At 42.5% G+C, this 24,640-nt stretch overlaps 1 protein-coding gene across 1 annotated transcript in view; it reads left to right on the top strand.

The window, feature by feature from the left end:
* PTPRT (protein tyrosine phosphatase receptor type T) overlaps nt 1-24,640 on the top strand; it is a 396,902-nt gene that overhangs the window by 352,548 nt on the left and 19,714 nt on the right. Inside the window, exons 18-24 of the mRNA XM_088538697.1 lie at nt 102-179; nt 376-411; nt 7,684-7,871; nt 13,422-13,509; nt 20,683-20,759; nt 21,697-21,733; nt 22,783-22,880. Coding sequence (XP_088394823.1) covers nt 102-179; nt 376-411; nt 7,684-7,871; nt 13,422-13,509; nt 20,683-20,759; nt 21,697-21,733; nt 22,783-22,880 — 602 coding nt within the window. The remainder of the gene's footprint in view (nt 1-101; nt 180-375; nt 412-7,683; nt 7,872-13,421; nt 13,510-20,682; nt 20,760-21,696; nt 21,734-22,782; nt 22,881-24,640) is intronic.

Here is a 24,640-nt window from a genome sequence, read left to right as displayed (position 1 = left end):
TATATATGCAATATTACTGTGTTCTTTGAGGAACATTCTCCCTGATCTTCCTCTCTCTTAATATATGTCTAAAGTCTTTTCCTTATGTCTTTCCTACCTAGCATCACCCTCTCCTTGTTCATTTTCTGTCCAAAGCAAAACCCTTCAGAGCAAATCTTTGTTGAATTCCTACTACTCAGGTACTAGTGCCAGACTTTTATTTCATTCCTTAATTTTCTTTGCTTTTATGCATTTCCCAATATGACATATAGACTGAGTCTCCTGAGTGTTAGATACCGCTAACCTTGTTTCATTTTTTGTAACTTTTTTCCTGTTGATCTTCTGTTGATTTCCATTGATCCGTGTCGTGTTGGTGAACGGAATTTCATCTCAAAGTCTCATCAGACACTGTTCCATCGACCACGCTGCTAGGTAAGAAGAAGGTATGGTGTGCTGCACTTCATTGCAGAGAAAACCACTCCCTGCGCCTCAAAAATGCTCAGAGAACACAGTTAACTGGCTGGGCTCCAAAGTCATTATTTATCTCGTGTTCAAGTACTGTATTAATTCAAAGACCTTTTGCAGGATTTTCTTTATTAGTATTCTAGCTTTATCATTATTATGGTGATGATGTATGTCTTTTTTCAATTTTAGAGAAGAACTGTTTCATTGTTATTTCTTCTGTGAATGGATTTGACATTCCAAGCGAAATTGCCCCATGTTCTCTTGCCTTCTGCTTAGTTTTGGCTTGTGGCAGTGATGGTACCTGCTCGTGAAGCTCAGCCCTGTGTGCCTTAGGCTTGCAAATGGGACTGAGGATTTGCATGTTCAAAGCAGGTGGGAGCTGACTTCTTTGGGCTCTGTAAATAGAAAGATCATATGGAGAAATCAGGGTTTTAGCAAGTGACTCACCTCATTTTATGTAAGCTGTGAATTAAATGCTAAATATTCAAGCAATCAAGTATAGATTTGAGAGGCTAATAAATAGTAGCTCAGAGAGTTGTAGGCTGTCTGTGGCTGCAGTAACTTTAAAGACAGATGATAGTGTTGAACATTTCTGACAACCAGCCCCTTATGTTCAGGTGGTGAAGTGAAGCACCAGGACGTACCTCTAGCTTTGGAGCTTTAAAATAATGTGCTCAGGGTTAAGAGAGATGGCAAACTGCCAGAAACTGCAAATCAGTGAAAAGTTACTCAGATCTGAGATAGCCACTCGAAGGGAGTCCAGGCGCGTATGAGCTGCTCGAAGGGAGTAGCGCAGCGTATGAGCTGCTCTCGCTGGGGACGCGACTGGCCATCTGGGGCCTGGCGGCACGGATCCCCACGGAGCCTCCGGAGGGTGAGGGTGGCTCATCGGGATCTCACCGGGGACTTTAGGAGACTGTCTGTTGGATTGCCTGCAATAGCTGCTCATTCCAGGCACACTAATGGCCGGACCTGTTTTAAGCATTGCTCGGTGCACGTTGATGCCCAGGGTTAGCACGGAAGAAATCGTAGCCCATCACTCGGGTAACTTCTTGCCTTGCAGACTCGGCAGGGACAGGATACAGACATTGATCAGCCAGCTATCGAAATACCAACAGCAATAAATGAGCCTTTCTCCAGAAGGTTTGCTCTTGTTTCCCAGAGACTCAGTGTTGTCAAGAGAAAAGTCTGAAGTAGATTGATATTTGGTTTATAGCCCTTTTGAAATAGTGCTCAGACCTGCAGCTAGCTGGAAGGTGTCCAGCTGGAGGTGTCCTACTCTGAGGGACAACGAGCCATCTGGAGATACAACCTATGCTCCCACAGCGTAGAGCAAACTCCCTAAGGCCCATAAAGCTTTGAAAACAGCGTAGAGCAAACTCCCTAAGGCCCATAAAGCTTTGAAAATAGCAAATTTTAGGGGTGGGAGGAGGGGGAGAGGAATCTGGAATTAGTCTGTACTGATGGATTCAAAACTCTTTCAAACTTGATACCTGCTAAGCACCGTCTCTGGGGTGCATAAGGATTAATATCCCTGTTTTGCACATGGGAAGTCAAGCACAGAGCACTTTTAAGACATGATTTACACAGACAGGTCATTTTCCTGGTTCCACCCGAGCTGAACAGCCCAAAGGGCCATGGAGCAGCCCTGAGCTTTGAGCAAATTTCTGGCCTGTGACTTGGACAAATGAGAGCTGGAAACAGCTGTTCTGCCTTGTCGGACAGATTCACAAGACTTTGGAAGATGCTGTTTAATTAGCAAGATCAGCAAATAGACAAAATAAGTTTCAAAGTTGACCGATAATCATTTCTGGGAAGTAGAGAGAGATGTTAGGAAGGGCCTCAGTCATCCACCACCGTTACCAGGCTCTACCTGCAGTTCAGCAGTGTTTGCTCCCTTGCATGATGCCTGTTGCTAATAAATGTTCTGTGTTTGCAATGACAGATGGCTCAAGGCTAGGCTGTTGCCTGGTTTGTTGATAGTAAGATACAGGGATGTTTGTTTTGTTTTCTTGGGGGCCTCTGCCCCATCCTGTGCTTGGTTAATACTTTTCTGTATAGTGCATCTTTTTAACTGTGTCATTTTGTTTGGATTTAAATGTTTTGCACAGGTTTCTAAGCTAGGAAAACAAATACTTAATAACAACAAAGGAAGTAGGTTTTTCTACTTTCGATATCACAGTAAGAACCATTTTATACAAGTAATGTTATAGGAGGTAGTGCAGACTTTAGAGGATGTCCTTGGAGGAAATGTGCATGGCCAGGAGCTCTAGAAGATGTTGAGCAAATGCCATCAGGGCAGGCTTTTTGGAGGAAGGAGGATGTCCTTCGCTTCATCCATTAACACCATCTGATTGCTGGGCACATCACCTAAACATCATCGTTCCACCTTTAAGGGGGTTTCTTCTTTGCTATCTGGTGAATATGTATGTGTGTGTGTATATAACTGGTGTTTTTTATGAGATTGGAGTGCACGTCTGTAAGCTGATTTCCAAGTTGGTCTTTAAAAATCTCTTAAATCTAGAGGAAAAATTCTCCAGCATTTTTTTTTTTCAAATCATGCCCATACAGCTTCTTCAGAGCATTCCAAATGAAAGATGTATCCTCCGCTTTGTCAAGCGTGGTGTCAGGCTTTTTCCTGAGGAATGTGCCTTGTGTAGCTGAATTGGTATTTTTAGACAAATGATGGTTTAACTCGGCTTTGCCATATGACTGTTTGTAATGTGTATACCGTATTACCGTAGAGCTGGATATTTATCATACAATAAAGCCTTGATGCGCACATAAAAGCAAATTAATCTTACCAAGTACCACTGTATCCCTAGTGTAATGGGAAGAGATATTTGCCATGCTGCAGCCATCCTTGGAAGATGCCAAATAATTGACAACCCTTACTCTAGTAGAGCAGAGATTGGATATGTGTGTAATTAAATCCATCACAAACACCATGCAGTATAATTTATTTTGTGCAAAGGATGTCTTATCGTGTTACACACTTGCCAAGACTAAGAGAATAAAAGTATAAGCAGAGATGATAGGCCTGTCATTATATTGAAGCAAAAGTTTGGAAAAAAAGACTGTATTCAAGCTCACGCATCAGTGCAGCATTGCTTTAGTTGTTAGAGGCATAGATTAGTTTTTGTTTTTTTTCCGAACAGCAAATCAAAATCTGAGTGTATGTGTAGATATCTATCTCTGACCAACAAAACTGTTTATGAAACAAGATAATGCTCATGAAAGGATCTAAATTTTCCATCTCGAATGCTGCTCAGGGTGAGCAGGTCCCTTCCCAGCAGTGTAACGGGTACATTGCCTGGCGCTCTGACCATACACAGCAAATGCTGCCCTGCAAATCTAATTTCTCATCTGTTTTTTCATCATCTCCGTGACATGTATGGAGGAGTTTATCAGCTTTTCTCGGGAGGCAGATGCATGTATTTTCCTCGTCTGGACAGCAAGGAAAGTATATAATGAAAGGTGGTGTAGCAGCAGGCAGGCAATAATATCCCGCCCTCGGGTTACTCATCAGCAGGAGAAGATGCCATCATCCATCCTCGGCTGGAGCTTCTCTCAGCACCCCCTGCTCTGCTGCGCTTCTCCTGGCAGCGCTGGACCTCACGGGCTGCTCCAGCAACTTTATCTCTCCAAAAAGGAGAGAACCACTGAGTGCAATTTCATAAGCAGGGAGAGCTTGTGGGAAATTATGGTGTAGCCAATGTTTCTTTGAATTTGACTGTGTACACTTGCACCCCCAAAGTGATAAGGTGAGACGCCAGAAGAGTTCCGCAATCAAGCTAGTTATAAGGGAGCCAGTGAGTGGGTGTTTGTCTTTGTTTTTTATATGCCTTTAGTAGTACTTGAGGACATTCTGTGAACTGACAGGCTCATCATGAAAGTGCTGTCTTCCAGAAGCCAAAACATTTGCTTTGGTGATGGGTATCTTGAGATGGGGAGCGAGAGTGTGACATCAAAAGTGTTACCAAACAAGCCAGCAGAATATTTTTCTGCTGCAGCTGCTAATACTGGAAATGATCCTACTGCACACAGCTTGGTCCCAGCAGCGTACCAGGTACCTGTTTTATTTACAGCTACTCCAGAAGAACTTGGGATAACTGGAGATGCTTTTAAGAGGGACCTGGAGCTCAGAAGAATGTGCCCTAGTGAGACCTCAAGCTCTCTCCATTGATTTACTTTATCAAAGAGAGAAACTGAGGAAGTGATTTGATCAGTACCTGCACGGAACAAGATTTCAAACACTCAAGGGGCGTTTTAATCTAGTTGAGAGAAGGTGGAATAAGATTCAGTGCTTGGAAGCTGAAGCTAAACAGAGTCAGCTTGCAATTAAGACACTCAACTGCACAAGTTGGGAGGTTGGGATGGAATCACCATCATGGAAGTTGTTTCAATGTGGAGATGTTTCTCAAAATCGCGTTCTGCCTTTGGTATTCAGTGAAATTTCGTGCCTTAGGATCCCAGCAGAACAAGCCCGTATGACTAAACATAAGGTGTGGGTGTGAAATGCAATCCAAAATGTGTTGCATGGTTTTCTGCTCTTACTAGTTAGAGGGCTATTGAATTATTTCCAAAAATACCTGTTTTCATAATTGTTTTTTTTTTCTTTCTCACTGGAAACTTTCATAAGAGTTTCTTTAGAGGTACTGTCAAAAATTTAGGCTCATTTGATCTATAGGCTTATCCATATTTGCAAGAAAAGGAGGGGATGCTTGTTAGCGGGGGGATGGAGAGAGGGGTGTGGAAAATTAACTGTGACTCACAAAGTGCAACAATTAAAACAAATGTCTGATTTTGCTGAGGGGCTGCTGCTTTTGTTGCCTTTCCAGTAATAAAAGTGTCAGAAGAAGCAAAATGCGTTTTACGGCTGCAAGTGGCAGGAGAAGCGAAGCCTGTTTGTAAGCCCTCCAAGGGCTCTTTGGGTTGATGCTCCCAGGGAGAGATCCCTTTGCCGCTCCCTCGCCTCCTACCCTGTGTTTTGGATCATTCATGGAGTTACTGCAAAGGTCCCTCCGCAGGTGCCCATGAGGTGCCTCGCTCCAGGGCCTCGTTAACCGCGTGTAGGTTCATGCTCACGCTGTGGTTAGACAGAGATGCTGCGATACGTCTCTTGCGTCGGATTTTATTAGCAAAACGTATGAGCGCGCGGCTCACCTTGTACACAGCAATCTGTCTCCATAAAAGTCCCTCTCGTTTTCTCTTGGCCCAGATAAAAAGTTTGCGGTGAGACTTGTCAGCGGCCCAAGGTGGTGCAAGTGCCAAGCTTGGGGTTTGGGGGACAGGCAGGACACGTTTGTCATAGAAACCCAGAGGAGGTGATAGTCTTCATTTCAGACCTCAGCGTGTTTTGGGGTTGAGCATAGAATGACCTGTGTTGTGTGAAGCTTTTTCTTTTTTTTTTTTTTTAATTTTTTTTTTATTTTTTATTTTTCTAAGCAGAAATCCCCAGAAAGCAAAGCAAAGAAGCTGTTTTACAAGGGAGAGAGGGATGCACTTCTCCCTTTCACCTCTCCCTGTGAAATCACCGAAGGACAGGAGCCAAACAGGCCAGAATTAACAGATGTGATGAAGAGAGAAATTAATAATTTGCCAGTGAAGGGGGTGACTGATCTGAGCTGCACTGCTGGGCAGCCTGTGCTCTGTGTGTGCCCTCCCTGTATTAATGCTAGAACCATACATTAGTTTTAAGACTCCCTCTCGGATAGAACAGCATAATGTTTTTTAATTGGGGCTGATAAAAAATGTGGCATTGCATGTAGGTTCCTCAGAGAAGCCAGTTGTGAAATTGGGTTTGTATTAAACCTAATGATGGAAAATTAAGCATAGTACGTCTGTCGGAAATGGCCCGCGATAAAATCTTCTCTTTTCCATTACAGGAGGCTAATAGGGAATAAGGGAGGAGAGATGCACTGGGAAAGCGAATCCAGCTAGGGGAATTAATAAGCCTTGAAATTCCCTCTGTTCAGAGTTCTCACACTGTCATTAGTCAGAGCATTAGGGGTGATTATACAAATGCTTTGAACGTTACTCTTCCTTAAATTCCAAATTTATTCCCATTTTGTATGCAAGGGTTGCTTTGCCAGGGCCACAACTCTGTAAACCCAGAAGTGTGAATGTGTTGGAGAACCTGAGCTTCAAAAATACGTTTATCCCTTCTGAAACATGGTTGCAGGGTTGCTGGCATGGGACGGTGTTTAGGTTCTTGGCTTTTACAGTAAATCTGCCATAACAATTGAGCCAGCCGTAAGCAACCTTTATGTTTTTCAACAGTTGGAAGAAGGTATCTTTTATTCTTGCTTATCTGCTGTTACTTGTTAAGACCAGAAAGCCCTGATGCAGAAGGTCGTTCTCTGCCAGGGAGTCTGTGTATTTCCAATACCCATAATAGTAAGAAAAGGCAATGGTTCGTTTGGGAAACCACCAGAATTGAGGCAACTGTGGTAGATAAGAAGCTAAACCTTGCATTTAATCTGAGTTACGTTAAAAATAAATGTTGTAACAGTCAAATGTTTGTTGATTTTAATTCTTTGCCATTAGTCAGTTCTTTAGGGATATTGTGTTGTATATCCAGAGTTTTATTAGGGATATAGGAAGCTGCAATTTCCATCTATATAGTGATAGAGCTTTTTAAATCTGTTTCTATGGAACTTTCTGTTGTAAGTATACTATTTGGAAATTTAAGTTTCTGCATGCAAGGTAACTATATTTTCTGTGCTATTTTATTCATGCTGCTAATGCTATATGTTTAGGATTGATGTGTAAGTTTTAGGCCTAAACTTGCAGATCATTTTCATTTGCCTAACGTGCCTGTTTAAAGTGCTAGTAATATGTTCTCTGTTAACTGGGCCCCTCTCCGTTAGCTCCTGTTGTACCCCCTGAATCTTGACTATCGCTCATCTGTCCATGCTGCTCAGTAATGTTCTTGGCAGGTTTGTGGTGAAAGGTATGGAACTGCAGCAGAGTTCCTGTGCAGAGCACTCAGTTATGATACGTGCTGTTTTTCTATGTATGCTATATGATTATATTTGTTATGTTCTCATCTCTTTGGTGTTTGCCTACTTGGCACAAAAAATACTGTCTGTGATACAGCTTTTCTAGGCTATAGGCACGTGTGCTTTTTTCTTTACCTTCTTTTGCCTGTGTTGGCCCATGGGGGGTGGGAAAACAAAATAGAGTGGAAATAAAAGATAGGCGAAAGCGTGTTTTACCTCCCTATCTTTGAAACAGACAGTAGCCACGGAGAGATGACCCAACCGACCCTGACCATCCAGACGCACCCGTACCGGAGCTGCGAGCCCGTGGAGATGTCCTACCCCCGGGGACAGTTCCAGCCGGCCATCCGCGTGGCCGACCTGCTGCAGCACATCACCCAGATGAAGCGAGGCCAGGGCTACGGCTTCAAGGAGGAGTATGAGGTGAGAGGAGCACCCGCTAAGGGGACAGGTTGGACTCGTGACTAAGGCTACATGCTCAGCAGAGGAGGATAACAGGTTTTTCTTAAATCTGTTTGCTGTCTTAATCCTTCTTTCATCTTATTTCTGTTTATAAGGCTGGTATTTCATAGCAGGGGCAATCTCAAGGTGCCTGCTGTTTCCTGGGTCCACAGACAAGGTGTCTACTACTGCAGTAGGAGCCCAACATCATGTTGATCTGTTAGTGTGTGCCCTCGCAGGTAGTAAATATTTGAGGTGCTGAACTGAGTGAAGGGTTTGGAGTCCCCCAGTCTCATTTTTAGCTACAGGAAGGATCTAAGCAAAGGAAGGGCTTTTGCTTTGGCTTTCTCTCTGTTCAAGACCATTGATACTCTGCATCAATCCATCACATTAAATCACAGCTTAATTGCCTGTGTGCAGGATTGTGAAAGCAAAGTCAGCAACCTGGTGTCGCTGAAATGATGATGGAGTTGTCCCGTATGTTCAAACCCCAAACTCGGGATACATTTGACTGATCTGCTCTTCCAATTCCAATGCGAAGAGAGGCAGTGAGAAAGCTGCTAAAAAAATAAGAAAAAAAGTTCCAAAAGCTGGAAATACCAAGAACATAACTTGAAAGCCAAGACAAGATGAAACATGACACGAGGGAAGAACTGGAAGAGAGTACAGAAGAACAGAAGAGGGAAAGAATATTAAATGTTTGTGAGACTTAGCTCTAACAAGCGATAATTCTAATGAGTGGAGTAATCTTGTGGGAAGGCAATAAGTAATAATGCACATGGTGGCATTAAAACTCTTTAAAAATAACATAACAGCTGTGAAAAAATACGTAATTTAGAGAAAATAGCTCACTTTTCAACCCTGCATGTATGAATCCCTGGGATTTGCCTCACTGGTGCCGGCTTATGCTCTCACTGAGCAGCAGGTGCCCTGGGTGTCACCTGGGGGTGATTTTTGATCAGATGGCCTGAAAAGCTGCCATAGCAGATATTTGTGGTAACGCTGTTACCAGGGTCTACTCAGTCGTGCCCCGCAATCAAGCATGCTAATTAATCTGTCAATACAGAGAGCTGTGTTTAGCAATGCAAAAGGTGCTAATTCTCATAGTTTTTGCTTAGCTTTCCTCCTTAGGCTCCACTTCCATGAATAGCACCCAAAGCTGCATGCAGCTCACTTACAGATGCCATAAGATCTAGTTCTTGATGTTCAAGAAGGAAACAGGTGCTGGCATATATGTAATTTTCTGGCACGGGCATTGGTAATTATCAAAATAACACATTAGCATGAAAAATGTCAATGCAACTTTTGGCTCCACACATTCTGCCTTTTGCAGAAAGTGCTATCCGCATATGTATATAATGATGATGACATATAGATTTGCATAATTCCTTTCTTTACAAAAAATAGCCTGGAGAATTCCACCAGCTCTGAAATCATAGGAAGCAGCCTACCCTTCAATCAGAGGTAATTATCTTAAATGGCACTCATTTTAGGTGGTGGAGTTTGGCTTGCAGAGCATGGGATGCGGGTAGCGCTCCAGCCCCAGCGTGCAACCACGAACAGTAATACCGCAAATATGGGGAGGATGTTGAGGAACATAAAAACCAGTGGAAGGAAGGGAGGAGAGTTGGCAGAAAGCAGCCTCTTGAGCTGGAATCTGGAAGAACAGAAAATCTGTTTTGCAAAATGCTTGGTAATCTCTTTAATAAGAACTGGCCAAAAACTTTGCTTTATGTCGCCCTTAAAATGTATTTTCCTAAACTGATATCTGTGTGACCTCTGAATGTGTTTTGCTTTAAGGAGCTGGTTTTCTCCTTTCTTTGCAAACTGCTAGCATAACTTACAGCTTATTTGGTAACGTGTTATCAAAGACGGTCAGATGTGGCAGTCTCATATCTCTGTCCATTCCCATGTCCGCTTGGCTGCCGAGAAATTGCATTTCTGTTTGTTCGAAAAATACTTTCACCTCTATAACATTAGAGCAAAGGTAGCATGTTTTTCCAGGACAAGCAGAGGAATATTTCCACACAGGAAAAAGTCAGGGAATGACCATGTAGCTGCTGTCACTGGTGGTGCAAGGTAGCCACAGTGTAGATGTGGGCATCCCTGGGGAGTTATTTGGGGTGCGCTGCCCTATCTGTGTCCAAAGTGTGACAAAAGCTGGCCTAGGTGCAAGCCTTTAAGCAGGACTTGCTCACATGTCACCAGTTCGTTCTTCAGCACCTATCGACTGTGATTTGTTGCGAGCTACTATACTAGTCCCAGATTTACTGTGAGCCCGATTACCTGCTACGGAGATAATAAGCTTAAGCCTCCAAACTCATTTTCGAATGTGATTTAGGATGTCATCAAAGTGCATTCCTCTTGCCGCGTAGCCGAGATCGTTTAGTTATTTGGGATTTTGCAGCTCCTTCCTCAAGCAATTTTGCAGTGACAGTGAATCAGAGAAAACCTCTGGATTTTAACCCTTTCCCTTGCGAGTGGCTGCACGTCCTCTTTCTGGTCTAAAGACTAGATCCTGCAGCTCAGGCTCAGACTCGAGGTCAAACAGCTTTTGTCTTGCTGAAACCATGGACTATGCTGGCCTAAAGCTCTGTGTGCCCTTGCTGTGAACCACAGTGGGAAGCTGAACTGTCTGAAATATTTCTTTTTAGCTTCTTTTTAGCCAAAGCAGCCTTTTAGCACAGTGGTGGGAGCAGTTGTGCCCCCACTGGTGTGCTCACCCAGCGGAGCAGCAACGCTGGTAGCTGATGCTGTTTCCGAAGGCTCCGTGCAGCAAACTGCAGCGCTGGAGCAGACGGGTGCGAAGGAAGGACTCGAGTCCTTTTCTGCAAATGAAAAACAAGCAGCAAACTCGCCAAATGCGTCCATTGGAAATGTAAATTGGCCTGTGCTAAGCCTCAATTTAATGCGAGTGCTTCAGTTATACTTGGGTCGTGATGCTTAAAAGCTTGATGGAGATGAAGGTGGCTTCTTTTTTAGAGAACTTGCCTGTAATTTCAGATAAAATATAGACCAGTTTAGTCCAAAAGCATCATTATAACATATTCACAACTAGGAAAATGTTATATATTTTACAAAACTTCTCTTGAAGTACAAAAGAAAAGCTTAAGAAATGAGCCCAGACTTTTGCACACTGAAATGTTGCGCTTAACAAATCAAACAAACAAAAAGAATGCAGAGAATTTACTGTGGATAGCTTAAAATCATCAAATAAGGAGCAAGGAGAAGATACCTGGGTGATCCATGCTAGTTTACCACTCCTGATAGTACAGAGAGGAACAGAAATATCACCCTGTTTTGAAAGCATAGAAATATTTATTGTACAAACCAAAACTCAACAGACAAAACTTCTGGTGAGATTCTTGCTTTAATATTTCAGCTGTGGGTTCAAGTTTTAATTGCATGTGCTGCACTGCAGATGAGTCATAGGAGCCATGGCCGTAGGAGAGATGATCCGTCCTGCAGATACTCCACTTTGTTCATCTGCTGTGTAGAAAAGGGGTGGAATAAACTCCACTTTTGCAGAGGGGTGTTCCTCACTCATCAGGAATCTGCCCCATCTCATCCAATGGAGATGGCTGGTTTGGTGCAAAGTAGAGATTTTGGTGTTTCTTGAGGTGAACAGTCCCAGGTTTTGTTAAATCTCTGGCGGCTCTGTCAGGCAAATACCAAAATACCAAAATTTTAGAGGAAAATTTAATGTTGAAGTCATAGGACAGAATGGAATATAAGAATATAGGATTTACTGGGCCTGAGCAGGTTTCCCATGGCCAAGATAGCCTTCCCCATGTGTGAAAGTGAGGAAAGAGCTTATTTCCTTTTCAGAGAGCTGTGATTAGATGTCTAATGACTGCAGCCATCACTGATCAATCTGCTGTAACTCAGTATTAGTAGAAGAGAAAATAAGGCACCTTTTTCCTCAATCTTTGAAGATGAAAATGAACCTATCTCACCTCTCTTATTCAAGGATTTTTTTGTTGTTGTTGTGTGTGGATTTCTCTCTTTTTTTCCCAAGAGATGAGATACTATTTGGAAACAGCTGTCTGTGAAAGGAAATCTATGCGTGATCAAAGCCTCTGCCAATTACAGAGTTATTACTCTTTCTCGTAGGCTTTTGAATAGGACCTTGCTGTTCCTAGCTTTGTCAGCGATGCTCAGGGCAGTGCTGCGAGGCCTGACGTTTTCTGGCTTCCAACCCCATTGAGGCAAATTCCCCATGATCAGGTGCCAGTTCATCGCTCGTATTATGTTTGATTGTAATCGCGTCAGCCTGCAGATCCTAAAATTGTGTCTCTCTGCAGTTACATTAAGGCACTGTAATAGGCCTGGATGGCTTGTGAGAATGCAGATAAATTCATTTTCCTGTAGAGCTGTGTCAAGCTACCTGCTGCTAACTGAGGATGATATGATTCTGTGGTGACTGCATTATAAAAAAGCATTATTCCTTAGGGATTATAAATAATAGAATTTGTGATGCTGTAGTTGTTTTCAGCAAGGTAGGATCACATTAGGAAGTAGATCTTGGAGGAGAAGGATCAGAAAAAAATCTGGTGGAAGCTGTTCTTTCTCACCTACGTTTGCAACCGAATCAGTATGCAAGTTGGCTGTGGTGAACAACAGTTGTCTTCTGACTGTGACTCTCCTCTGTTGCAACTGGAGGAGGATCCAGCAGCTCCAGCTACTTGGATCTGCCTGTGCTGACATGCCCTGATGATCCTGGGGAGGGATCATCCCTCCTATGGCCAGTTCCAAGGAGGAGGAAGACCACCCTCCAGCTAGGTCCCATGACGACTGCCTTTTTCCTGCCTCTGACATTAAGATCTTTCCTTGACATGTCTCCAGGGAAAGTGGCTCGCTGGTTGTGTTCACAATAATTCACAATAGGACCAAGCTGGAAAAGCCTGGTTTGCTACTAGACTTTCCTTGCCTCATCCCTTCTCCTCTAAAAGAGCAGATTTTAGGAGGATGATTCTTTATTGTCGCAGTCTATATGTTTTGCTTTCTTTTGACTCACTTCCATAGCTATGATCCAGCGCACTGCAGCTCTATATTTTTTTCTCAAAGAAAAAGAACCCATGGCTTATGTAGTGTGAATAATGAAGACATCGCCCCATTATTAATATAGAAGTAGGTGAAAATATCTACTTGAATAGCAAGGCCTGATTCCTGTGGGTTTTCCCCATGAGGGCTTTCTCCTAGGTATGTGCATGTAATCTCTGCAGAAGCAGTTCTTCAGGGGAAAAGCAGCTTGACCTGGGACCGTGCCCCCAGAACAAATTTCTCTGCTACTTGTGAGTCTGAAGTTGCAAGAGGGAAACCCTTCTTTGCCAGCAAAAGCCCAAAGATGCAAATGTTCTGCACCAAGCTCTGCTTTCTAGTTATTAGAGGTGCCCTTTCCTCAAGAGCAGTGGTTGATTGGACCACTGCTGAATTATACAGCACCTTGATTTCTGCCCTGCTCCGTTGTGTTAATTCCCCTGAAGGCATTGCTAGATTTTTATAAATCCTGCACTATTGTTTATTTTGCAGGCACTACCTGAGGGGCAGACGGCATCCTGGGATACAGCCAAGGAAGACGAGAACCGCAATAAGAATCGATATGGAAACATAATCTCCTGTAGGTGTAAATTCCCATTAAGTTGAGTTTCCTGTATGAGTTTATAAGCAGCTTGTGGGAAAGGGCATTTTTGAGAACCTCACTAAAACCTGGCATGTGGTGTCAGGCATTCACTATTTGTTACGGGCTAGTTACTTTTCATGTTTTTTTTTGTTTATTTTACATGTTTTCATTGGTTTACTTTTGTTTTACTTGACTTTACAGTTATACGTTTATGAGCACTGCTAGTTTAGGTTGATGTTTGCAATTTGAGGGCTTAATCCTTTTTTCAGCTTTCCTCAATGGATCATGATGCACGTTATCTGGGTGTTACTGCTACGTTGCACAGAGATTTCCATGCCCTGAATGGGAGCAGGGCCAAGGGAGATGAGGATGAATCAAGATTTCAGGTGTGGCTCAGAGACAGGGTTTTCTCTTTGTGCAAGGACCAGTAACCATCAGAGCACATGCTGTGTGTCTGCAGAGAGCTGCTTGGTTTTGTGGGGCGAGATTTGTTTCTGCTTCAGAATCACAGTCAGGCTGTTGAAAATGCAGTGAGTGCTCCCCCGTTTTCCTTCTAGAAGTGACTACCATTGCAGTTACAGGGACAGTAATTGTAGAATGGCCATTGTGGAATGGCAGGGCTGCAAGGACTCCATAAAAACATTTAGGTCAGTCTTATTCTCTAAGTCAGGGCCAGCTCTGCCACTGTCATTTTTATCAGATGTTTGTGAAGCCTCTTGCTGAAGGTCTCCAAAGCTGAGCTTTCCATAAACTCTTCAGGAAGTTTATCCCAGTGTATTGTTATTCCCTGGGATGAGTGAGTGGGGGGGGGGAGGTACCAGATCATTATTTTTAGGGGTTGCTGAACAGCTGCAAATTGGAGAAAAAGAAATAGGTATCAAGAGAGTGGCTGTTCCATATGTTTACAGAACACTGTAGATCTATGGAAACCTATTCCAGTAAGAAGAAAATCAAGTCACACAGTATAATGTGTTTAGTACTGTATTTTTCCCCAGGGTATCCTGTAGGTCAGACATTACTAAAGGGATAAAATGGGACCATAGTGTGGGACCATAGTGTGGTGGCATTAGGAATATTTGTGCACCCTTGGTCACAAGGAACGACGATCTCACATGTTTCCTACCTCTCGTCTCTGTTTCATTTATCTGAAAGAAGTATTTTTCTGTTTCGGGGACATGAAATGGAGCAAATCAGTTCAGAGGGCTTATTTTAAAGGTGAATAATTCTGGGGAAAAAAGGTCAGAAATTTAACATCTCTGATCTCTTTTCTTCTGCTGGCTTTCTGCGTTACTTGTGAACTGGTTGCGAGCACCTTCTCTCTTTGTTTCTTCCTGTGAAAAATGAAACTAATAATGCCAGATTATTACTGTTAGTGTGAAAATGTCCTTTAACCATCTAAAATCTTGGCCTCTCCGTAAGCTTCCTTTGTGTTAGTGGCACAGAGAGGCACCATTAAACAATGGTTCAATCTAGTTGTCTTGTTGATTAGGTTGAATTGAGTTAGCCTAAGTGAGAGGAATCATCCATCTAACAGCTACATGATGTTTTAAAGAACCAAGTGCCTTTGTGTGTTGTAAGAGCACGGGGAAGACTCTCTGTTTCTTTGCATGTCCTTGAAGAAGATGGCATTATGTAAAAGCTGAGGTGAAAAGAGACAGGATTTTGGACAGTAGTCACCATCTAATTCAGGTTGAAAGTGGCCACAAAAATTGAACTCCAAGTGAAACGCAAGAGAAGGAATTAAGGAAGCAAAATCAAGCGAGATAAAGGGGCTATGACCCAGAGGGAAGGTGTTCGCAAAGATGTATTGTTGTCTAACAAAGAGTGATGCTTGCCTTTTAGCGATAAATATAAATACAGTGGGAATACGGATGGGAGGAGATGTGCTTGTAAAAGGAAATGCAGAATGTAATCAAAGTTAAGAAAGAGGTGTCTGAGCAGTGTAAAGCATGAGAATAGAAGCTCAAGTCGGAGGGCTGTTGGGAAAGGTTTCAGAAGGAGGTAGAGAGGGGTGGAAAGGCATAGATAAGAAAAGCAAAGGTTGTGAAAGAAAGGAAGGACGCATAAGAGTTTAAGTTAAATAACGAGGTTGGATGGGTTTTATTCCCTTCAAATATAGGTGAAATAAAGAGCTTGAGGAGGAGACAGTAGCTCTTCTAAAAGACAGCAAGACGAATTTAGTAACGCGTAATAAAGTGTGATGAAGTGAAATGGAAGGAAATCATCTTTTCGCTTGCATGAGACAGGAGAGAAAGGAGATAATGCCTAAGAAAAGGGGAGACATTTAGCAGGTGTTTTTTGAAACTGGTAGAAACTTGGCAGTGATGCCATGGGCTGTGTGTTGAGCTCAGCTTTATGTTCATGTCTCCTGCATGTGGGGCAGACCTGACACGGAGCAAGCACATTTCCATCCGGACAAACATAGTAGCCCCCTTTCACAATTCCCAGGTTCAGCCATGGAACCAGCATGAGCCATTTGATCCTGACAGGAAAGGAATTTGAAATCAGCTGTTAAAAAGTATCTGTTACAGCTGATGGATACTGAGAAAGTTGTCTACCAGTGGATGGACTATGTGCAGGATTTGCAGCACGCATCAGAACTTAATGGTGCCACAAACGATTGCAACTGCAATATCTTTTATATTTTTACTCTGGATTTTCTGCTGCTATAGAAATAAATAGCTCCCATTAAAGGCTTTGGTAGGTTCCCATGTGCTGTGATAAGACCAGATCCTTAGAAGGGAGAGGAGGGAAGTTCAACACTTGTTGTGGTTTCTCTCCTCTTCCCCTTACCATTACTACTGATGGACTAAATTGGGCAACTTGCCCGAATAAAAGCAACAACGGGATCCAGAATAGAGGATATTTAGCAGAGTTGAAGATAGAAAGCAGGAGACTGGCTCCCTCTGGGCAGATCGTGAAAACAAATTGTACTCGGTGGGTACAAACTATGCAAAACCCTGAGTGGGGGAGAGAAGGTGGAAAGCTGTAATACCCTTAACTTACTGCTTAGTTACACTAGAACTGCGATTGCTGCAGAAAACAGTCTGCCCTGATTACTCTTACCACTTTATTTGGTAAAAGGCTGCTGATGGTGATTAACCTTATTTATTTAACCGCAGTTGCCGTTTCATCACTCCTGGAACAAGAACTTACAAATCCCTTTTGGGGAATGAATTGAGAAGTCAGGTTTTGATCTAACTTTTGTAACGGCTTCAGAGAATTGTGGTGAAATGTGGGTTTGTAAGCTCTTGCAGTAAGTAGCGTTGCTCAGTGAATCACGGCAGATTAGATCTTGTCTTTATGCCCTCTTGGGTAGCAGTGCACTAACAGGACTGTTTTACTCGGCTCATCGCTTTCCTAATGCTGTATTAACACCATGCCTCTCTATGAAAATCTAGATCTTGCTGCCAACCTCAACATCTGCCATTCCTACATTTGCAAACCCAAACTGCAAATGAGGCTTAGCTGCTCATGGAGAGGAGATGCAGTAGAGCTGTCGGCTCCTCCATGTTGCAAAACTAGATTTCTCAGGGTTCCCCTCACTCTGAAACACTGCTGCTTTTTAGAGAAATGAAATTTGATGACTGGAGTGGTCTATGTATTCACAGACATTCTGCTGATGGTGGCAAGATGCTTTCTTACTGCTGTCTGTAGTTGTATAGCTTTCTCCATGCTTGATGGAACTGCCTTACTAGTATTTCTTGCTATATTGACCCATTGACTCTGCTCCTGGACTTCAGGTATAAAAAATTGTAAATGCCATGCAGTTGTGAAGATGGAGGGTTTTTCTTTGGTTTGTGTTACACAGTGGATACATTCATGTACTGAAGCTAAATTACATTTGCTTTAAGATACATTTGCTTTAGGACTTAGATTTTAAGGGCTTCAAAATACATTGATGGGTCTTTGCTAGGGGAAGGATATTGTGCTTGTGGGCCTGGGTAGTCCCATGATACCGAAAACTCCCACAAGTTATTTGGGGTGTCTGGTGTTCAGTTGCACCACGTTCCTCACCATCTTCTCCAAACCACTGCACATAGGTCTGAAAGCTGTCAACTGAGAGCTGAGTGAATGGCTTACAGGAGAGCTCTTGACTTTCTGTTGTCCTGTTGATGAGCACAGGAGGAGCTCAGCTCAAATCCTGCAAGGCTGGCAGGGCTGGTGCTTCATCAGACACAATTCTCCCACCCACAGGGTAGCCAAGCCATCTTCCCAGTTAGGCCATGATTTTAAAGTCACGTAATGGTCCATTTAAAAAATCCTGAGTTGAGCTGATCCAAAGGACAGTGGGGAAACTTGCTTCGTTTTCTTCATGCTCTGATGTGTGTTTTTCCTTTGAAGATTGAGAATCCCAGGATTTTGTGGTGGAAGAGACAGATTTCAGAGAGATTCCTGGAGCTCCAGGCTGAAACTCAGGTTGAATGTGCTCCTCAGCCGCAGAGAAGGATAATATGTGCAAACAACAACAAAGACAACAGAGTGGAATTTGGGTTAAACTAAAATTGAATCTTAGTTTTTCTTCCAAGCATTCTCCTTTCATATTTCTTTTGTGTAGTGCTTTGACCCTAGCTTACCTTTAAAACATCCACATTGCCCCATGCTGGGAGGGTGGATTCGTCACGCTAGTTGTTGCTTTGTTCTCAAGGCTTCGTTGAGAACCAGTGAGGGCAGAGAGGGGAGGACAGTGTCCCTGGGAGGGCACCTTGTCCTGCAGACACCGCCGTGGTGTCTGCACGCTCAGGTGTCTCTGTTTCTCCACCATCCGTGATGCAGGGAGCCCTGACAGCCAGTCTAGACTAGCTCCATAGTGTTTAGGTAGCTGGAGTTGTGGGGGATGAATCCAGCGCTGGTGTCAGAACGAGATGTGGCAAAATTGCCCTGAAATGTAAAATGATCACTAATGGGAATTTTGACAGAAATTTGGAACAATAACATTTTTGTGCTAAAATGGGAGTGTGGTGCTTTTCAGTGAGATTCTTGTCATTTTTGAAATCTGTTTTAAGCCCAATTTTCAGTCGAAGTACTCTTCCTTTCCATAAAAATTTAGTTTTGCTGACTTGCATGGGGACTATAGTAAATAGGGAGAAATAAAATAACTTAAATCTTTGTTTTCCATTTTTCTACCTTCCTAACTTGCATATGGAGTATGATAAGTAGGGAGACATATAAAAAATTGTTTTCCATGTCTATACAGTCTTGACTATCACAAGCATGAATTTTCTATTTTCCTGCATATTTTTAAAGCAATTTCTCATTATCCATCTGTAATGCATGGTGATTTTGTGAGGTCTAATGAATTTTCAAATGAGTTGAACTACACTTTCCATTCGGTGCACCAAAAATGTAGTCTCTTTGGGTAGCCGAATCCTCTGGAAAGTGTGCAGAATCAGGAATACTTTCTAACCAGTGGGAGGAGATGTAATGATGACATTTGCTGTTCTTTAAAAAAGCCCTTTGAAATCCAAAGATTAAAAAAAATGTGAATTAATAGAAGTGTTTTCCCTCAACCGTTAGCTCTGGGGATGTTTTTTTGAGTTTCTTTTGTTCAGCATGATGCTTAACTACCATGGTTTCCAGCCTTGAATTGCAAGTGTGAAATTACGTACAGGAGTTTTTGTGGGTTTTATATATGTCCAGTTTAATCAGCTCTTTGTCTGGCTTTGAGAATTGCTTTTGGTATAATTCTTTTGTTGTCTCTCTCCTGCCTGATTTACTCAAACTCCTGGTGTGATTGCCCTGGGCACGGGTGAGCAGCTAGAGCTGGGACAAGATCAGCACTTTGAGTAATACACCTACCCTCAGTGCATTTGCAAAAGTTGTTTTTATTAATACAAATGTAGTGGAGCCTATGATGGATTCACCTGTGTAATCAGTTTTGCATGCAAATGTAGCATTTGTTAACAGTACCAATATGGGGGTATTTTTTTTGGTGTGAAAATCCCACCCAGAGAATGAACAGAGTATGAAAATCATTGTTTTACATGAGCAAAGGAATATTTAATACATTAATATATTGGTTTTCAGAACTGTGTCCACATTTGGCCTTCACAACTTTTGTCTGATTATGCATTTATTTAAGTCATTAGTAAAACCCTTTCTGACTTAGGGCAGAACCTGCCCTCACATTTTTATGTTTCACTGCTATGATTCTTTTTAATTGAATGTAAATGGTGCTGAGGTCCATATTTAGTAAAATGCTTTTAAACATTAATGTTCTACTCCCTGGGAGGTGCATTCTGCATAACCATCAGAAAGAGTAAAATTGAAATTAATGAAATCTGTGTTACAGTTCTGGAGGGGAAAAAAAAAAAAAAAAAAGCCTCAAGAAGGAAGCCAGAGTGTCTAGCACTGCCCTGTGTCAACCAGGCAGTTGCTCCTTAGATGACAGTTGTGCACATGCCAGTGCTGGAATTTTAGGACGAAGTTGGATTTCCAGTGCAGCTCTCTCTGATAGACCTCAGCGCAAACTGTGCCAGGGACAGATCAAAATATTCCCTTGGTGGAAAATTGTGCTATAACCTGCCCTGAGGTAGTTTCTTTCTAGGTCTGAGCATCCTGGGAGATGAAAAGATTGATATCTGTAATTTTATTGCCTTATCTAAAGCAACTTTTGAATGTTCTCAAAACCATGAACTGTTCTATTTTTTTTTTCCTTGAGTCTCAGTGCCATTTTGCTGCAGCAAGTTTTGTGTTGTATAAAATAATGTTGCTTTGATTTGGTTTGGTGTTTTCGTTTACTTTGGGAAGGGATTGCTGCGTTTGGTATTTGCAGGATTTTATTTGCCATTTTATCATATTTAATATTTCATCTGCGACCTGGCCAGGGCAGTGCTTATTTCCAAGTGTGACTTTTTGGCTTTTGTAGTGGAGATACTTCCCTAAGAGATCTGTCCCCCAACCCCCAAACCAAGCAGTATTTGCAGGCTAGGTAAAGCTGTTATATGACATCAGTGTATAATTAACATTGAACATGAATGAACAGTAACCTAACAGTCTAAACATGACATCTTAATCCAAAAGGAAGATCACATAGTAGGAATAGTTCTGATAATCTCTCATTTTGTTGTAGGCAGTCAATTAACCACTTGCAAGAATCCGCAAATAAACCGAAGCGCCTAGGGAGTCCCTTTTATCGTTACTGTTAGTATTTTTCTTTCCTCCTTTCAGATGATCACTCAAGGGTGAGATTGCAGCTGCTGGACGGGGACCCTCATTCCGACTACATCAACGCCAACTACATAGACGTAAGGCTCGGGATGCTCCTCTGTGGCAAAGACTCCTGCTGACGGGTCCCCTCGCGGATTTGGGGCCTCTTAGATAGGGACTGACTGTTGATCTGATATGAATGACAGACAAACGTTACACAAACGCCATGTTGTGACAGAGGGAGAAGGCTCTTGGTCTTCAGTTTATTCTTTCTGACTGATCTAGATACCTGGAGATTTCCTATGCTTGACAGATCCACAAACATAAGTGGAGTGTGGGATAAATGCACAGCGGATGTGGAAATCACAAATGACATTAATAGGTATCTGAGATTTATTGGCTGCATACAAAGGTGCAGTGCTGTAGGCATGTAAAGGGAGTGGTATACACTTTTACATGTTGCAAAATAACAGTGAAAAAGCCTTCCTCATACATGCAGATTGGCCATGTGAACATGCAGTATTTTGTGCACATTTCCTAGTACGTTGCAACATAATGTCATTAAGAGCTGCTTTAATGGGGGGAGCTGAGAAATGCGCTTAAAGCTGCATAGCATTGACATTCACCGTTTTCAAATGCTCAGCTTGCCTGTTTTCAAACTAGTAGGTGCAACTTTTTTGCATGTTCATTTTCAGAGTTCCCCACAGAGCAGTTATAAGACTTTGAGGGAGTAGTGAAAACTCTCTCATTTCTGTTTTCTCTTGGTGTGGTGAAATGTTCCAGTTTTGGGGAGGGGGAAGGGGAAGGCAGGTTTAAAAATTCAGTCTAAGCGAGATAGCAAGATACCATCACTTATAATCCCAAAGTGTTATGCAGGTGTTTGTCTTCATCTACTCAGTTGCTGGTGTTAGTACACTGTTAAGTGTGCAACAGTTGTTGGAAGGTGTAAAATGATTCCTCTTGTGCTTTTTTCAAAGGTTTTTTTGCAAATGTTTTTGCAAACCTTCACACATTTTCACTTTTTTTTTTTTTTAGGGATACCACCGGCCTCGTCACTACATTGCAACCCAAGGCAAGTTCATTCTTGTATGTCTAAGTACTCGTTAAAACCACTGCAGTTTTAAACTGGTAAAAGAGCAGTTCTGTTCTAGAGGATGTCAGAGAACTTAGGGTGACATAGGGATATCAGAGGGATGTAGGCTGTGCCAAGAGATTTAAAGCAGTTGAACATAAAACCTTACCGCATTGCTAGATATTCCTTGCACTAGGATAATATTTTCCCCCATTATGAAACCTCCTGCTGACAATATTTGTCCTCACATGGATGCACTCCTTCCCTGCAAGCGTGACTTTCCCATAAATGGCCATGGTGTTCAAATTCTGCTTCATGACGTCCCCTCTGTCTTGGCTCTGTTCAGAAAGAAAAGTAACATATTAGAGTAGAATTGGGAGTCAGGTGGTATCAGGGTACAGGGAATGCAGCCGGACAAAGAACAGGGAAGATGGAACATGGGCGGAAGGGAAGGAGGGATCCATGGCAGGATTTTGTCTATGGTGGAAAAAAGAGGAAGGAAACACGGTCAGAGATAAGCCCTAGTCTGAAAAACCTCCTGTGAGTACTGCCTGTTTGACTGCTGGAGCCTGAAAACTTTATCTCTGGGGGAATTTCAAAAATGGGCTCTTTTCTGCAGGTTTCCTCTGCCAGAATTTTCAAATATTAAAGTGAGAAATGGAGGCATTTTAGTCCTGCATCAAGTACAAATCTCAGCAGAGCCTTAATTAGAGTCTCTAGGGTGCATCCATGTCCCATCAATCGTACAAGATTCCCAACTGGGGCAATCTCCAGTATTTACGATGCAACCAGAATCTCTGTTTCCAGCATGCCAGAACCCTACAATCCTCGTGCCAGGAGGGATGAGGTGTCTCCTTTCTTAGGGAGCTCAGTGTCCTTCCCCTCTGCAACCCTGAGCACAGAGTGACGCTCTGAAGGGAGGAGTGGGGACTTCATGAGAACATGGCAAAGGATAGGGAACAACGGGAATGGGTTGCTGGCACTTGATACTCTCTCTCAACGTGTTCTTTGGTCTCTCAACGTGTCCTTTGGTCTTTCTTCCGGCCCAGGGCCGATGCAAGAGACAGTGAAGGATTTCTGGAGAATGATTTGGCAAGAGAACTCCGCGAGCGTTGTCATGGTCACCAACCTAGTGGAAGTCGGCAGGGTAAGGATGCCGTTTTCCCAACAGGTAAAGCCAAACCAGCGCTGGGCATGTTCCAGGCATGCGCAGGGAGGGAAAGGCCTCTTGTTTGCTGTAGTTTGAGGAGCCAGGGAATGAATGATGCCACTCGGGTCCTTCTGTGAAATGCTGGATTTTGTAATACTTGGCTGCTTCCCTGCCAGAATAATAAGGATCTTGTTCCTGCTGTAAATCTGGACTTCAATAGTTATACAAATTTATGCTATCTGAGGAGCTGTTTCTTTTTCACTACACAGGGAAAAATGTACTACTGTAATAATTATTCTTTACCCGTATAATTTTAATATGTCTCTACTCACCAGAGGGTATGTGCAAGGGCATGTGACTTGTATTGAACCTGATCAAAGAGCTCTTTAGATGGCACTTCAAAGCCTAGAGCTTCTGAAAGTTGGAGCGTCACTATCCCAGGGTGGTGTGGGACCACGTACAGATGGCACATGGGGCCACCCAGCAGCGTTGGCCTCCCCAGTACCCACAACTTCACTGTGGTTCAGAGGAACCAGAAGCCAAGAGCAATCACCAGGAGCCCAGGATGGGAGCAGACGTGAGCAATGCAAGAGGTTTAGACTGACCACCACCAAATCAATAAGAAAAAATGCTTCTCCTAGCACATTCTCCTCACTTCTAGTTGTCCTCAGTGTAGAAGCATTCTCAGAGAGAGACAAGAGTGCTTTGAAATTTTGCCATGGTGTTTGTCACCTCCCATTGCTTTGGTACGAAGACAAATTGCGATGATGGGTTACTCACAAGCATTAGTGATTCAACGGTTTCGTATGTGCTTGCCTCTAAATCTCGTGGTTGAATGCCACATGGCCTTTTGATTTGTTATTATTTACTCTATATATTTTGTCTTCTACTGACACTCCTCTCTAAAAAGAATTTACATTAATCATTGTTTTTATATTTATTAAAACCTTTCTGATTATGGGACTGGAATATGAAGCCTGCCTTCTGCCTTTCAGTCGCTAATTAGCTTAGGTTTTAGGTGCCGTTCCAAGTTTTTATGTTACAGCCAATTCATGGTTTTTATGAACTTAAATAGTCCTTGAGCTTTACAGCTCTGACTTGAATTTCTGCTATTAGTTTTGCACATGACTAAAAGTAGCTAAGCTTGGGGTATATTTATATGATATGATTTTTTTTTTTTTCTTGAGCCTCAGGTCAGGCATGTCTCAGCTGGTAAAATGTCAAATTTGTGTCAATATCTCATAAGGAAAGCTTAGAGTCAAACAAATGTAACGTATCAACAAGTATCACTCATCTCCTGTGAACTGAAATTCTGCAGTGAAACAGAGAGCTTGGAATTACAGTAGCATTAGAAAAAGCATTGATTTTAGTCAGAAGGATTGTGCTGGAGACTGCCAGGTATTCTCTGAACCTGATACATGTCTGTTATAAGCCTGATATAAGATATACCGATCATGGGGAGGGGGTGTGTGTGTGTGTGTATGTATAAAAATATATAAGGCAATTTAAGGAAGAGAAGATCAAAGAAAAGCTAAATAAATCCTTTGCCATTGCTATTCACTACAGGGGAAACTGAATAAATGTCCTCCCTGTAGTTTCCATCTATGGCAGAGAAGTTTTGGCCTCACTTATATACTATATTTTTACAGGATCTGAACATCAGGAGAAAGGCCAATTTGTGTTGAGCTTCAGCTTGAAAGTGGAGTAAAGTGTAGTTCAGTGCTGATTCAGCTTGAACTATTTCTTCTCAATATTTT

Source organism: Tinamus guttatus, unplaced genomic scaffold (genome assembly GCF_059628265.1).
Source record: "Tinamus guttatus ecotype Peru unplaced genomic scaffold, ASM5962826v1 Tinamus_guttatus_pri_ptg001150l, whole genome shotgun sequence".
Lineage (NCBI taxonomy): Eukaryota > Metazoa > Chordata > Aves > Tinamiformes > Tinamidae > Tinamus > Tinamus guttatus.
The sequence above is the reverse complement of the archived record's forward strand: the minus strand, read 5'-3'. Positions and strand labels throughout refer to the sequence as shown.